This window comes from Euprymna scolopes, chromosome 6 (assembly GCF_053919585.1).
Source record: "Euprymna scolopes isolate OS-2025 chromosome 6, ASM5391958v1, whole genome shotgun sequence".
Classification (NCBI taxonomy): Eukaryota; Metazoa; Mollusca; class Cephalopoda; order Sepiida; family Sepiolidae; genus Euprymna; species Euprymna scolopes.
Window position 1 is genome coordinate 87,689,876 of NC_136487.1, and position 17,802 is coordinate 87,707,677.

Here is a 17,802-nt window from a genome sequence, read left to right on the forward strand (position 1 = left end):
TATAGTCCATGATATAGCATTGCATGTATAGTCCATGATATAGCATTGCATGTATAGTCCATGATATAGCATTGCATGTATAGTCCATGGTAGAGCATTCAGACATATTCTATAAGATTAGATTGCATGTATAACCCATAAGATAAAAATGTAAATGTAATATTTGGATTCTTCAAACTACTTTTCTCATCTTTGTTATTATCACTACATTTTTTTGATGCAACCTCTGGCCTTCTTCAGGTGTTCCTTGTCGAAGTCGGGAATCTTTATGTTGAAAGGATATAGAATACAGGATGAGAACAATCTACCCCAAAGGGAATTAAGTTTGGTTCGATATTCCCAGAAAATTAATAATTATGACAAAACGCATTTGAAGAAGGCCGGGGAGACACCAGCTGAAATGTGAAAACGGCAGCAATCAAAATGAAGATAACAATCCAAACATGTTTCAGAATTTTTTACATAAGGATTGATAATTTGCATTATTTGGGCTACCATTCTCATCTTGGTAGTTGTTATTTTCACAACGTTTCCCCCAGTGTAACCTCTGCCCTCATTCAAATGCATCATTTTGAACTTGGAAATCTTTAAAGCTTAGGAACTTACACATAATTTTGAACTGAACTCTTTATTTAATCACCAGACTGAGAGTAGACTGCTCTATGGACATGTGGTGTAACGGATAAAGGTATTGATTAATAATCATTTATAAATTGAAATCTGTTGTAGATTGAAGGTTCAATCCTCACTATAATTAATACTAAAAATAACATAATGATTAATTTACACAGTTGTAGTTGATGGACTGAGGATTAAATAAAAGCGTCAGTTCGAAATTCCATATAAAAAATATTCAAGTTCAACAAGAATCACCAGAGAAAGGTCAGAGATTGCACCAGCCAAAACGTTGTTGAACTAGCGACCAAGATGAGAATATTAGTTCAAATAATTCAAATTATAATTGACATAATATTTTACCAAAATAAAGAACAGTATTGGAAATTCAATAAAGTGAATTCATTAAAATGCATGTTTTGTGTTTAAAAGTTTTTCTTTTATTTTTCTGCATGACTTTTTTTAATTGCATGCTTGCATATATATATTTTTTTTAAACACTTAGAGTGGACAAGCGCAAAATAAAAATGGAAGAGAGGAGCCAAAAGCCACAGAAAATGCAAACAATGATATAGATATTGACCCCAATAATCTGGAATTGAATGAGGCAGCTACCAAAATCCAGGCAGGATTTAGAGGCCATACAGTCAGAAAAAGGATTAGCAAGGTAACGTTATCTGTACTAAATCGGTTCATTTAGAAATTTTTATTTTATTTTTACTCTGCTATTATATACTCTCTCTTCCTCTCTCCTTTTTGAAAATCCTTGACTTCATCTGGTAATATGTCATTTCTTTTTAAGTCTTTGCCTCATCACCATAAAAAACATCTCTTTGTGAATCTTTTTTTAATCTTGAAAGGATTTTCTTTCTCAGCATTTCAACAGATGCAAAAGAATTTTATTAAAAAAGAATAGTAAATAAACTTTCTCATCATCTTCACATCTCAACAATTGGATCACTTATTGAGTTCAGGTTAGGTTGCTTGAATCAGGAGAAAATTAATTTGCTAAGCCAGGTAAATATAAATACTAAAAAAGACTAAAGGTTAAATAATATTAATGCATCTGGTGATGTTCCTTTTTTGTTATAATAAACTATTCCAATCTTTTTACTCTGTCCTTACATTATTAACTTTGATAATTGATAAACAAAGAGAAAAAGGGCGATGGAAAGAAGAGTGATAAATGACTTATAAAATAAGAGTGGAGGTGATCAGACAAGATATAAGGAGAGAGTGGTAATTGAAAACCTGATAAGAAATGAGCCACTTGGTGAGTTTATTGTAAATCACAACTAATTAGAATAATTAAAATGGAAGTTTCTTGAAACATAACTCAGTCTCAACACTGAAGACTGTTTTAGCATATATATTGTGTAATATATATATATATATATATATATATATATATATATATATATATATATATATATATATATATATATATAGTAGCGTTCATGTGTGCGTGTACAACTCTCATAAAGTCCACACCACTGGACCAATCATGACCAAACCTGACATGATGATGGTCTCCAATTTTCAAGGTCAAGGTCAAATGTTAAGGTCGGGAATTTGCTAATATATATATATATATATATATATATATTGATAAAAAACGTTGAGAAACAAATGTTGATTAACTCAATTTTAGTTTAATAATAGATGTATTGTCTGTCAGTCGGTCACATATACTTGATCTGAAACAGCATTTTTGATTTATCACACTTAAGCTTGAAATAGGATTTTCATCAGTTCCTCTCCTGGCAGGCTGTATAATGAACAATAATGCTGCCTCCTTTTTAATGAGAGGAAAGCACCTATGGTACATCTTTTACAGGGACCCATGGAGATCATGATTCAAAATTAGGACGAACAACTCCTCAAAAGTATATTTCTTTGGTGATTTTTATTGCCACAATATCGTTCTCTTACATTCTCTGTTGTTAAAATGGGGGGTAATTATTGAAAGATCAGCACACACGAGACATCCAACACTGTGACTATTAGGATATCTGCAGACTGACCACAGCTTCTGACAGCCTGTTTCAAGGTGCAACAACACAAATTGAAAATGAAGACTTCCAACAACTAAGCCAAAATCGCTTAAGGTGCAGCATCTCCAAGTTTTCATGAAGCCTGCTTTGCAAACCTGGTATAAAGAAGAGGTCATGAGGCATATTGCAGTTGCCATTTGTGATGTTAAAGGTAAGAATGAGGTCACTAGCTTCGTTTTAATGGGTTTACAAAATGATATCAGACACATCTCTTGATGGCAATACATAGATGGAGTCATTTTCAGAAGTTTTCGATAACTGCCTATGTTGTCTCCTGTGGAATTTCCTCTGTGATCTATTTTTTCAAATACTCAAGAGTTCGAGGATGATATTGGAAAAAGACAGAAAAAAGTCACAAGGACTTACATTTGGTGAACTTGTTGGTTACAACAATCTCCCCTTAATGAGGTCAACATACAGAATACATTTCCCCTTATAAATAGAGAAAATGAACATGATAAAGAAATTCTTATAATACATGAAGGAAATGAAATTATAGAGCCTAACCTATCAAATGAACCCTGTCTCACCTCTCTACAACTAGTACAATAATATGGGAGTTCTTTGTACCCCACTCTGTATATCACTGCAAGGTAATATTGTATTACTGTTGTGCTTAAAAATGATGACATATCGATATATGAAAATATGATACATCGTTATTGTTGGCGATAGTGAGAGATGGTGGATTATTAGCAGGAAGATACACACAGAAATTTAATGGTTGATTTTTCCCAGGCCCAAATCTTCAAGTAACTCATGATATCAATTTCAGGTTGCTATTATTTTACAATTTATGACCACCTCAAACATCCCAATAGAACAGCAAAGTCGGCTTGAAAATCAACACCAAAGTGTACCTGGATGTGCTGAACCCACAAGTTCAAAGAGACCCAGGCTTGACTTCAGGAGTGCTACAACTTTGTACCCTTCTCTCACTGGCCCCCATCCTCTCCCAACCTGAACCCATTGGACTACTTCGTTTGGTCATACGTCAAGAACATCGCCAACATGACCTTCCACAATACCAAAGCCAGTTTGATCGCCGTTATCTGCCAAATATTCACTGAGCTCCCACTGGTACTTGTGGAAAAGGTATGTTTTGAGCTCTTGACTCGTATTAATGCGCTGATTGAGGCTGAAGGCAACTACATTGAATAGATATCAGCTCTAATACATAATCAAGTTACCTGAATTGATTTTTACAATAAAAATTTTAAATATAAGCTGTATTGCTGTTTTCTTTAGAGTGACAACTTTATCATTCTACCCTGTAGAAGTCTTTTATGAAAATTTAAATATCTCCAATTTTATGAAATTTTGGTAATAGATATTAGATTAATAAATATTCCACAAATTTTAATTTCTTTCGAGTATTTTAAACAGTTTTAACGGGCCTATAATATGGGCACAAGCTCCCATTTAAAAATTAAAATATTTCAGATTTACATTAAATTTGATTCATGGTCATTAGATACTAATTAAGCAAGATTCCCCGAATTTCAATTTATTCCTAAGACTCCTTAAATTTAAGTTTTAAATTTTAGATATTTTTCTAGAATCAACATCATAATGGATTTTGATCAAAATTGGAATATGAATTCTAGGCATAAGGTTTAATAGCATTATATCTTGATTCAGTATCATTATAATTTAAGGATCATTTGACTTTGATATTTATAAGAGGACATGAAAGTTATGTAAAATTGTTCTAATCAGGGAATAAATTTTACCCATCCTGGTATGGGTATCTTTCTAGTCAATTATATAATGAAGCAATTTACACAAATATCAAGACATCAATAAACATGTCCGTGTATAATCATTCACACATTGCTGTCACAGCTGTTGGTGTTCATTAACTCGGATAATAATTGCCATTATCACCTTTCAAAATTTCAATGTAGGTTATTTTTGCTTTTTTGCTTATATAATGCCCATAATGAATAAGGCCGTAGAGAAAACCAGGCTGTAGGTATGTAAGTTTTTTATTCAACTGTTTCTATAGGAATTCACTTGCTCCCCACTGCACCATGATGTGACACAAGTCTGGGAAATAAGGAATACCAGTTCTCCTGAGGGAGCACGCTGGTTGATTACAAAATTAACCAAGAACAAACCCGGTAGCATTGATCAGTAGAGGCGCCTCAGTTAATGACATGCAGAAAGGAGGGGGCATGATTGAGCAGTGAATCTGGACATCTAGATTTTAGGTGAGGAGTGTGGCAATTATATTCAAACTATATCTTTTTCCCAAAATATTTCTCAGTACAAGGACTTATACTTGATTCTTTGTGACTTAGTTGATCCTGGTCATTAGCAGAGCTTCATCATACCTCATTCTTATTAAGAGGGGCCTGATTAGCAAGCTCCTTGTTGTCAGAATGATACTAAAGCCAACCTTAACTCATATGAAAACACAACTCCTTCAGATACTTTGGTAATAAAGTTACAATATGGTGATGAATAGACACATATATATATAATATTTGTTCATGTTTTTTAAGAAGTAGAAACCGAAGCATCAAGTTTGGAAATCTTGAGAATATCTGTGATTTGTTTGATTGTCAAATGGCAATCATGTTCAGGTATAGCTTTCACTTGGTCACTGTTGATCATGTTTGACAACCAGAGCGTGGAGCATCTTTTACTGAAAAATTTGCTTTTCGGAATCAAGCAAACCATTTCTGGCACACTTGTTTTACTATCGCATTCTCCTCATACACATGGCAAGTCTTTATGCAGGTTTGTGTAGCTTTTTCAAAAGATTTTCTGCAATAAAAAAGCATCGGATGCCAGTAATGTTCTGTTTGATATTGGATTTCAAGGCCTGAAATACAAGCAAAAATATAAGAACTCCTCCACTCAGGGGCTTAATACATACTGACATCAACATACTACACCAAATACAGGATTTGAAGAATAGGAATGTAAAACAATCTCTAGTAGGACGAAAAGATGACATTCAAAAAACGAACAAACTTTTGGCTTATTCAATATATAGTCTGAGACATGGTAAAGAGTTATAATAAATGGGAGGGGGATGATTAGCATAATCTCAAACATCAAATGACATATTGCTTTTCTGAATTAGATGATCAATAAAAAACCTATCTTACACCATTATTTGTGATTAGCAGTCACTCCCGGTATTGGAAATGGATGTTATTTTTAGACTAATTTGATTGTTAACGTTTTCAAAGATGTTGTTAGATCACCAAAATTAAGCAATATTGAGCTTAGTCAGTATCATATGGATGCCCATTTGGGAATACCAGTCACTATATATAAGAAGACGTCAACACCTCCCTGCAAGAACTGCACTATAAACCTAGCATCGCCAATCTGCCCTGACGGGGACTTGAGACTGCTTGTAAATTTTATATTCTCATGAAACTTCCTCCTTTGAAGGAAGCTGGTCCAACCGAACTGGAGTAAATGCTGCTTCGATACAGTAAATGTTTAAGTGATGTCTGGCAAAGTGCCAGGCTAAACCTGTTCTGTTAACCTGCCTAGATAATTTGAGTGCTGAATGTACATATGGTTCCTTTAAGCAGTTGATTGCTAATAGTAGAAGCAATAAAACTGTAGAGTTGCAAAATGATCAGCCTGACCCTGACAAAAACAAAACAAAAAAGAACAAAAGTGAACACATTGCCATGTAGATTTACAACATCTATCAAAACAACACATTCTGTTTTAATGGCGGCGTCAAAGCGACAGATTGTCACCGTCCTTCTCCCAGATGAGAGCTGAATAGTCTTTTGTTGTACATTGAAAATTTTTTTTCGGAAAATGAAAATATAATAAAGATATTTGTTTGATAATGTATGGAATGGCCTATATTTATTTCCTGGGAATAATATTGTAATTAGGAAAATGTTATGAAACAGGTTACAGCTAAAAACAAAAATGTTTCAAACTTATTAAGATGACATGTCAACAGTGTGTGATTGCTATGACTCACGCAGAAACGGTAGACTGAAGGTAACACTTTTATAGTTACACTAGATGAATACTCGTCCCAGGACGGGTAAAATTAATTTCCTGAACTGAACAGTTCGGCACTAATTTTATGACCACTTACAAAGATTAAAATCAAAATATAATGCTTATTTCAATTTTGCTTTTAAAATTTAAGACTTAAACGTAAGAGATCTTAAGAGAAAATAAATTTCAAGGAATCTTGCTAAATTAATATCAAATGACTATGGTTTAAATTCAATGCAAATCTGAAATATTCACATTTTCGAATGGGAAGATGTACCCATATAATGCCCCTTACAAACCTTTTAAAATGCTCCAAACTAAACTGAAATTTAAAGAATATATATTATTTGATGTTTAATACTTATTGTAAAAACATTTCACAAAATTCAGAGGTACCTGAATTTTGACAAAGAGTTTCCACCTTTATTTTACACTCTTTTTATAAAAATAAATTAAACTACATATAGCCTACAATTATGTTCCAAAATTTATAACCATCGGTTACTTAGTTTAGAAATGAATTGTTTACATACAAATATATAAACATAAGCACATCTAAGTTTTCCAGCTATGGGTTAAATATTCTCTATTGTTTATAATGGAGTATTCCAATCTTCTGTTTCATAGTTAGTTCTTTTATGTTTGACTGTTAATCAACATAGAGAGAGAGAGAGAGAGAGAGAGAGAGAGAGAGAGAGAGAGAGAGAGAGAGAGAGAGAGATAAATTGCGATAAAGACTGTGTGAAATAAGAGTGGAAGAAAAGTTAAACAACAGTGAGAGAGGGTGCAAGTAATATAATGAAACTTGCTAAGAGACATGTAACGTGATGAGTAAATTACAAATTATGACTAATTAGAATAATTAAAAAAATTTAAGCATTACTTAATCCTAAAAACAAGGAATACTTTCAAATGTATTTTGCGTAATTAAAATATATAGGAAAAAGACTTACAGAAACAAACATTTATTAATTCAAACCTAGTGCAATAACAGATTATTAACATATATATATATATATATATAGAGAGAGAGAGATAGAGAATAAGTTACACATATATGTATATATATAAATATAGAATAAGTTAAATATATATATATATATAGAGAGAGAAAGTTATAAGAACTTTATTACATTATCAAATTAATAACGGGTTAACAGAAAGCGGAATATATAAAATCTAAACGTATATTCTTGTGTAAATTTTAAGACAATGGAAGCATTCCTGAATCTCTAAGTGCACCCCTAATCTCTTTAAAACTTTAAATATATCCTATTTTTATGAAAATTTCTGATTAAGATAATGGTAATGGTCCTGAATTTCTAATTTCTAATTATAAAATTGTCCATGAATGATTTTTTATTTTTATTATTTGTGACTGCAGAGCATATAATGATCCCATACAGACTCAATTGAAAGTCAGCTTTAGTGTTTCTTTAATGACTTTTGTGTCAACTCTCTAAAATAGTTAAGTTTTTAGTTTAATTTCTAAATTCATATAAATGACTAATGTCTGTGTTGAGCAAAGTAGGTGTACACTTTGTAAATAAAATATTTAGTTGAATAAGTATGCATCCAGCCATTGTAGACGCCAATTTTGAATTTGCAGCAAAAGATGAATCTCTGTAAGTTTCTGTTATTAAAAGAGTTATTGGTTCGAATAGAATATGAAATCGATGAAAACGATTTGAATTTAATTTTTTTTTTCTGGCAAATATCAGAGAGTGATAATAGACAAACATCAATTAGACTGATACATTGCTATTTGGGTTTGACTTTGAAAATCCGCCATGATAACTTTATGTGTTAGATATGAACGTATAATTTATTGACTCCATGCAAGAAATTACATAAAAATAAAATACTTTTCTGGATTAAATAACTTAACAATATATCAATTCGTTTAGAAAGATGATTCTTCTAATGGAGATTACTAACGCCAGCAATGTTTTCTTTCTGTGCTTGAATAATGTCAGTTTTAATATGGCATTTCTGCTAGCCTCATTGAATGAACACGTCAATTATAAAATCATTCATAGGTGACTTGTGTTTATTGTTTATGACTGCAGAGAATTTAATGATCCAATACAAATTCAATCAAATATTTGAAAGTTGGCTCTAGTGTTTCTGCAATTGTTTTGCATCAACCGTTCAAAATGGGCATTTGCATTACCTTGATGCAAGAAACGCTGGTAACAAGCTTAGATAATAATAGTAACTCTTCATTCTAACTATGGTATTCATCACTAGTGATGCTTGCAACCTCCAACAGAATACACTAAGCATCATTACAGTGGTATTACCAGCTTCTAGAATGACCTTGTTGTCCTGGTTGAATCTACAATCTCATGTGATCTCCAAATACAAAGGCATCCAGCTGCCTGAAAGAATCATTGATATGAATCGTCCAACCATGCGATATAATAACTATCAATCTTCTATCGTTTGATTACAATATCTTGTCATGAAATAATTGATAATATTAACGATGATACTCATATTATTTCAATAACGTTGAAATACAGTTGCATGCTGTACAAAGTCATCAATGGGGTGAGTTACACCCGAAACTAGTATTAATTAATTATATTCATAGAACAGATTGTTGCTCAACACTATTACCTGTTGCATCACGGATAAAGGCATTAAGTGACAATCAGTTCTAAGTCTACAGTATTTTAGTTGTTGAAGGTTCAATGCAAACTACAGGTTATACTAAGAATAAAATAAGATAAAAAATTACTTAACACTTCTACTTGGTCAACAAGAATAATCTCTCCTTCTTTTTGTGGAAATCGCTACAGACAATGGATGAAGCGACATGATGTAAGGGACTTAAAAATGAAGTCACTTGATGTAAGGGGTTTAAAAAGGAGACTACTTCAAGATTAAAAAGTAACCAATGATAAGTATTAGATGGGTAGGTTCCGATCCAAAAAACAGCAAGTATTCCACCTTTGTCAGAAATATCACTCAGGAAATGTGAGAATTAAAGGACAAAATAAGAGAAGCTAAGGTTTACGAGGTAAACGAGGCTGCTAAAAGTAAAATCAGGGTCCACTTTCTACTCTCTTCCCCTTTTGTTAGAAACATCGTTCATGGAATGTGAGGACTAAAGGAGAAAATCAGAAAAGCGCAAGTTACAAGGTTGCTGAACGTAAACCCAACATCCACTTTCTACTCCCGTTCGGATTGCACTGTATAGATAGCAGTCAGGCATGAAACGCTGCCTACCCACCCAGAGTCTGACATACTTGCAACACCCTAATCTATTAATAATAAATAGTCTATAAGAACTCATGATTTTCTTATTTTCAATTTACATTTATATAAATGCACAAAACTATTATTTTCTTATCTCTGTAGAAATTTCGATGAAAATTTTATTTAAAAATAAATAAAATAAAATGTGCAATCTCACTTAAATGTTAATCATGATTTTATTTTTAAAAAAATGTAAATAATTTATTCTGTGTATATGTGTAAATGAAAATTCCCTGGTGAAGATTACTTTCTTCTTTTCCAACCAGAAGTGCACACTACAAATCCACTGAACCATAGCCATGTCATTCTTTTGAATAATCAGAAAGACCAAGTTAATTGGAGCTATTGTCATAAAAGGTTCATTTTGAAGTTCCATATAGATTCACAAGTTCGACATAAAGATTCTTGACTTTGTAAAAAAGATGCACCTGAAGTAGATTGTAGGATACATTTGCCAAAACGCTGTGAAAATAACAACCAAGATGAAAATCATCATCATCATCATCATCATCATCGTCATCATCATCATCATCGTCGTCATAATTTGATCATTCTGAGAGGTTCCGCCTTGATGTCCTTCCACCTTGTTTTATCCTAGGTCACGTAGGAGCCACTTGGCTGTTAAGTTTATCTTATGTAATATATATTATTACAACCTTAGCAGGGCTACTCAGTATCGTCTACGATTCTAATTTTTGTAAATTATGTAAATTATAAAAAATAACAATTAAATAATCAGCTTTATATTACCATTGGAAATGTTTAAGTTCATTTTAGGATAAAATCTTTCTTTTTTGTTGTTCTCTTTCTCGCTCACTGCATAAATCTTTTATTTTTTTGTTGTTCCCTTTCTTGCTTGTGTTATTTTCTCTTTCTTTCATTCCCATTTTTCTATCTCTTTCTTTCTCTCACTTTTTCCTTTATTTCACAGTAAATAAAAAAAATAGTCTATTATTAAATTTTTCCTTAGTATCATGGCTGTCAATGTTAAGACGATTTATTGTACAAGCTTCCCCTCCCACTTCTTCTATTTATGATAAATCAAATATTGATCAGGATTAAATATTAAAATCAATCGCAAATAGAATTTTCTTTTGAACAAAATGTAGTTCTCAACTTCATCGACATTTTCACTGTTCAGTGAAGCGTTCGTGGCCATAAAAATAGTAGTTTGAATAATCTAAATAATACAAAAGATGATAATGTCTTCAAAATGGCCATGCAAAATAAAACAAAGTAAATTTCCTGCTTAATTTTCAGTGGGTAAGTTGAGTAGAATCAATGGAGAGAGAGAGAGAGTTATATTTCTTGGAATCATCTGCTTTGAATGGATTGGTAGGATTTGTTGTTGCTTAATGGAATGTGAGTTTTGTATGAATAGAAAATGCAAAATCAGCCACTGGAAAAGAAAGGCATGGTTTACTTTTCGTTCCTTACTAATCTGTTCGTGTTATCTGATCTGTGAATAACAACTTAATCTATTCTTTTTTTGTGGGGAGAATATGAAGGGGGTTGATTATGCTTTAATTCACCTACTTTATCTTCAACTTCTCTACTTATATGTTTATGTATCAGCTTTTGCAAAAGAGATGCTAAAAAGGAGTAAGCCACTTCTCACATCTCACTCATATGTATATGTGTATAGATAGATAGATAGACATGAAATTCAAAACAGGGACCCCAGTGATAGACGTCCGATGCTCTACCGACTGAGTTAAAGAAACTGCTACTTGGAAGTGGGGAAAAATTATATCATATTTAAATTAAATATTCAGCGATTTATGCATGTTTTTTTTTTATGATAACCGAAATTACTTAATTCATTTTATGTAATAGTATTGCTTTTATGCTTAGTGGAAATCATTATTTCCTCTGCTAGAGTGCACCACCCATATATATATGCACATACACGCACATTTGTCTCAGAAACTATTATACCACACAATTTTTGACCATCAATTTTACAAAGTGTAATAGATAATATAAAACTATTTATTTTTCACTATTCGCTCTCTACCTCTCTCTCTCTCTCTCTCTCTCTCTCTATATATATATATATATATATATATATATATATATATATATATATATATATATATATAATTCAGAAACAAATTTTAAATTCCTAAATTATGATATACATATTCAATATTTTGCAAAATATGATTTACAACATTTATTTTTTGCACACAAGGAAAACAAGATAAAGTTAATTATTTCCTTATTCCATGGAATTTAAAGAATGTGGCTGTTTTTTTTTCTTTAGAGAAAAGCGGTTAGCAAACGAAATTTTATATAGACTAGCCATAATTTTGCTGGTTAGCACAAAAATTTAAAGCTTCAAAGTTTGAAAGAAAGTAATGTTCGAAAGGTTATATATACATATATACGGATGCAAAAAGGGATATTCAAATTGATGTCCACATATGAAGATGTATTTAAACAGTAACAAGATTCAATCAGTGAAGTTGGTTAGTGCAAACCCAATGCTGATATGTATGTCCATAGATTTGTAGTCATAATATCCAGATCGTATAGATCTATAGTAACAAAAACAAGTTAATTATAGAAAACTACAACTAATTGAGTTGTTTATTAGTCTTACCTCAACATATTTTGGACATTAAGAAGCACATTTTAGTATATTGTTCGTTTCTATTTACAGTGGAGGGGGAGGGGCTGATAAATGCTATTAGCCGGACTGTGTATAAAATAATGAGGATATTTATGATTGTTTAAAGTATTGCCAAAGTATTTTTCTTTCATCATGTAAAAATTCAGAAATATATATTGTGTTTGTAGACTATCATTTAAGAGTACTTTGAATATGTAACACTTATTTTTTAGATGATGCTGAAAAGCATGTCGAAAATATTTTAAATATATATATCCACCAACTAAGTGTTCTTAGGTTCCTATCTTTTATTAATAAGAAGTTTTATGCTAGATTGTCTTGTCAACCATCCTTCATCTAACAGCAGTTTAAACCAGACGTTTGAATAGTTGTAGCATGGTTTCTGGCGGTCGTAGAGGTCATCTTGTAGCATTTTTGTGTATAGCCAAGAACCACAGTGACGTTTAATATGAATTTGGGTATAAAAGTTATTTGTTTAAAATAAAATGAAACATTGAATAAATATAGCAATGGATACCTAAAACCTAAACACTTTAAAAATGTCCATCGTATAACACTTGTTTTGGTAAAGAAGTTTAGTGAATAGTGATTCCAAGTCAATATATATTTATATATATATATTTAAATCGTATAACACTTGTTTTGTTTATAACACTTGTTTTTGTTTTCGTATAACACTTGTTTTGGTAAAGAAGTTTAGTGAATAGTGATTCCAAGTCAATATATATTTATTGGGTGAATATTATGCATGTCTATGTAATTTATGTATGTTAGTGTTGACCAGTGATGACTTGTCTATGTGTGTGTGTTTACCTTGTTTTTGTTAGTGCATGAGTTAATGAAGGTTGGATACGGATGTCATTGAGCCCTTTCGTTTTGTGACTTGCTTTCCCCTCCATAGTGAGTGGAGATTAAGAATGTACATTCTCGTGTCTTTCAGGTGTGGCTTTTGAAATCTGTGGAAAACTAATTTTCTTGATGAGGTCTTATAGGAATTTCTAAGTTCGTCTTGGCTTATTACTTTCACATGCATGCGTTGTTTTTTGGAGCTTGGAAAGATTTCCATTGCTTGAAAATTATTTTGAGTTGACACTTTCATGTTAAAACTTTTTAGCTTTAGGAAGTGACGAAGTGAGCATACTGAAATTATTCTGGAGATGCACAAGATGTGAACTTTTCCAAACTGTATAAATAGACCAAGAGGTACTGACTGTTAGTGTGGCCTGTGTACTTTGTAGTACACATAGGTCAAAGTTCAGATCTCGACAATCAGTCCGACAGAAGCTGGGCCATTTCAGTGGCCTTTTTTGCTGTCGGACCAATGCAAATTTTTTGGGTAGTTTCAGGAGGTCCACCCTCTCAGACCTTGTCTCTCAGCTTTCTGGAGGCGGAAGTTTATTGCTTGTTGCTTGGAGTGCCCTCACCAAGGAATGCTGACGGGGCTACTCAGACTTATTTTTTCAGGGTCAGAGTGCTCCTCCTCTTGGGACACTGACCGATTTTCCCACCTTCCAACATAGTGTCACATCCCCTCGCAGTGAGATAGAGGTAAATACCGTGGCCTGTGTCCTTTCATAGTACGCCACCTTGGTGGTATGTGCGATTTTGTTTCAATACAAATTATCTTTTCTAACCCATATCCATGTCCGTGTTTTCCTTAGTGACCCTTTGGCTCACAACAACTTGGCGACGAGGAACTCGAATTCACTAAAAGGACACTCATAATAACTTGTTGACAAATAACTTAAATTTAAAAAGGATAAATTTTATACCAGTAACTACACACACCAAAGCTATCAGACAACAGAGTAACATTCTCAATGAACAAAATACTTTCAAGTGGAACTACCACAAAAGTCTTTCAACTAACGGCGAAAGCAAAAAGAAAAAAAGCGTTTTTTCAGACAAAAACTGTACTTGTAGATATTTCCATTTAAATCTAATAAGAATAAAATTGCAAGCACATTTTTTCCTAATTATTTTGTTTTTCTTTGAAAAAAAAAAGCAAGTGTAAACTCTTTCAACATACAGCGGTAAATTATGATCAGTAATATCACAGCATTTTTCCTAAAGTAAATTTCACTCTTGGAGAAAAAGTTTGCAAGATGGAGAACTTTAAAGAAATTATTCTAACGATGTTCTAACAGCATAAAGAACTGCTACAGCAGCAGAAAAGCTGAAGAAAAATTGATTCAGCAACAAATAAAAATGGAAGAATGTCTAAAAAAAAACAGGAATTACTTCTCAAAAACTTGACGAATAAACTAACCACTGCAAAACATGATATAGAACACCATAGAGACGTTTACCCACGTCCTTGATCAAAACCAAATGTTTAATGCTTTCTTTAGAAGATTTAAAAACCTTTTCAACGTCGACAGCGAAAATTGGCCTGATGCAAAAAAGTCTGCTTTTACAAAAGTTAGGAACTGCTGAACAAAGTAGGTTTATAAACTACATTCTACCTAAAAAGACAACAGACTTGGCGTTCGTGGAAACTATTAAGTTACTATCAGAACTTTGCAGTCACTGTTTTATAAATTTTTTGATTTTGACCATGCGGGATGTCAAAGATTATTTAATGTTCACATTGGTTGTAAACAAACACTGTAGCGATTTTAGACTAGCAGAATTATTAGCAGATGATTTTAAATGTTTCGTTTTTGCTCAAGGTTGCTGAGATTAGATGAAGAGTGTTAGTAAAAATTGACAGAAAATCTACTCTCACTCTACAGAAACTTGCGGGAGGTTGCCAAAGAGTTATGAGCGTGAGAAGTGACTCTAAAAACATAAAGGAATCAGGCATAGCATACGTCAGGAAAGTAAAGTACACATGTAAAAATCAAAGTTCAACAAATAGTCAGACGAAAATTTACACAAATATGTAATTGTGAAGATATTTAATAAAATCTTGAAATTACACTTGGGCATTGGGTCGAATTTTTTTATTATAGATTTACATACGTGGAAGAAACTTATGAAACTGACTTTGCAAAAAAAAAAAAACACTTAAGTCAGCCCACACATTGACTGGCAATAAGATTAATTTTATTGGAGAGTTAGATTTACCAGTAAATTTGAAAGGAACTATTAGAAAGTTGAAGGCGTACGTCCTAAACAAATCTACAAACCTATTCGGGTTAAACTGATTCAACAGTTTTAAACTTTGGAATTTATCAGTCAACATTTTTAAATCAGAAAATATGTAAACTGAAGAAAATCAAAGAAATAAAAACGTACTGTATGAAATCCCTTCGAAATTAAGCTGTTTATGAAAAACAACCAAAAACTTTTTAAATGAATTTCATACAGCAAATCAAAGAAGATATGAAAATAAATAACGCATATAATTCGAAAATAAGTTTAGAAATAACGAAGCAACAATTAGAAAGTGAGTAGAAAGTAAACATGTCACAGAGTTGCATAAACATTTTGTTTAAATGCAAACAAAAAGAGGTTGAAGTGTTTCGGTGAAAAGCAAAAACCAATATCCACTGAAGCCACAAGTAGGATTGACAAATATAAAGATGGTTTGGTTGTACCAGCTTCTAACATTTCAGTTTTTTTGTATAAACGTAGAAGTACAAAATTAACTGAACCTGTACAATAGAATTGGGATGTCATTCAGAAACTAATGGATGATATTACTAAATAAACGCAGACCTTAAATCAAATTATAATGGATTGGTGATATTGGGTATATTATACAAGGTACAAAACATCCTCATAAATGCCGTCAAAACCAATTAAAATAAACGTCACTCAGATGGGACTAAATGCACATTACACGTGGAGGGAGAGCTGATCGCCATTTTTGAGATGTTCAGTTTCAATAACTCCAACCAGAACAGCGATGGTCGAGTGTAAAGAAAATTCACCGACCACTGACTATCGACCCAAAAGGGAAAAGATATTAAGAAACTTTTTGCAGTGCCACAAAGGCTTGGGAAGGGGGAGGGGGCTAACCTATGCACAAGATATGAACTCTTTCGAACTGTATAGACCGAGAGGTACCGATTCTCAGTGTTGCTTGTATACTTTTGTAGAAGACATAAGTTGAGGTTCTGACTTTGATAATCAGTCTGAGAGAAGCCGGGCCATTTTGATGGCCTTTTTGCTCTCGGACTGATGCAAATTTTCTGGGTAGATCAAGGAGGTCCATCCTCCCAGACCTTACCTATTTGCTTTTGGAGGAGCAAGTTTATTGTTTGTTGTCTGTGGCGCCCTCACTGGGGAATACTAACGGGACTATTCAGTCTTATTTTTGTAGGGCCAGAGTGCTCCTATTCTTGAGGCGCTTACCAATGTTGTCACCTTCCAACTTTGTGTCACATCCTTACGTGATTGGAGAGAGGTAAATACCATGGTTTGTGTACTTTCCTAGTACATATATGTAACTTAAATATGTGTCGGCTTGTCTAGAAATTTTGATGACTGTGATCAGAAGACAGTTTGTAGGACTACAACTGCGAAAGACATCTGATGAACAGAATGTCAGAATTGTGAAAAACATGCAAAGATGGAGAGCTGATCTGACCACGTCTGACAATTTTGAAGTATAGTCTGTAAAAATAATTTCTGATATTCCATACATGAGTCCAATTAGATATACTATTTCTGGGAAGAGGAGAGTACATTCTTTGTTTGGTTAGTATGTTTCAGGGAAGATAACTTGGATATGATTCAAGGACCATTACCTTTGATAATTTTGAGCCAATCTTGCAACAATAAACGGTATTTCTAAATGTGCTGCATGTGTAGTAAATAGGCAACCAATGACCGTGTTCTTCGTTTTAGAAAATTGAAAGTGGCTACTTAGAACGGATCAATTAGACTTCAAGCATCCCAAAATAAGCAAATACCAAAAAGAACACATTTTCGTTTACTTTCAATCGAATTATGAAAACAACACTATGCAAACACTTTGCAGATATTTTAAAGTTAAAGTTGCATATTGTTTTGTTTTTCGTTTTATAAATAAGACTTATTTAAAATTAAAAATGTAAGCATAACAATGAACAAAGTGTAGTGTCTGTTCTGACAGTGATGAAGAAATTTTTCTAGACTAAGGCAATTTTTATTTTCGTCCCAATTCATAGTTATAAACTAATAATATGCATACATATTTATCTATAACGATGCCAATTCTTTTTTACATTAAAAATTTATTTTCTTTTTAAATCTCCAAGATTTACAAAACAAAACATTTCGTAAATGAAGCTTTTCTTTATCTAAAAACATCTG

General features: G+C 32.5%; 1 protein-coding gene across 11 annotated transcripts in view; it reads left to right on the forward strand.

Moving 5' to 3' along the window:
- LOC145277764 (uncharacterized) overlaps window positions 1-17,802 on the forward strand; it is a 513,076-nt gene that overhangs the window by 301,344 nt on the left and 193,930 nt on the right. For 8 of the 11 annotated variants that reach the window (XM_080129496.1, XM_080129499.1, XM_080129500.1 and 5 more), the window contains one exon: window positions 1,121-1,282. The exons of the other annotated variants lie outside the window; for them this stretch is intronic. In XM_080129496.1, the coding sequence (XP_079985622.1) occupies window positions 1,121-1,282 (162 nt within the window). The remainder of the gene's footprint in view (window positions 1-1,120; window positions 1,283-17,802) is intronic. 11 annotated transcript variants of the gene reach the window in all.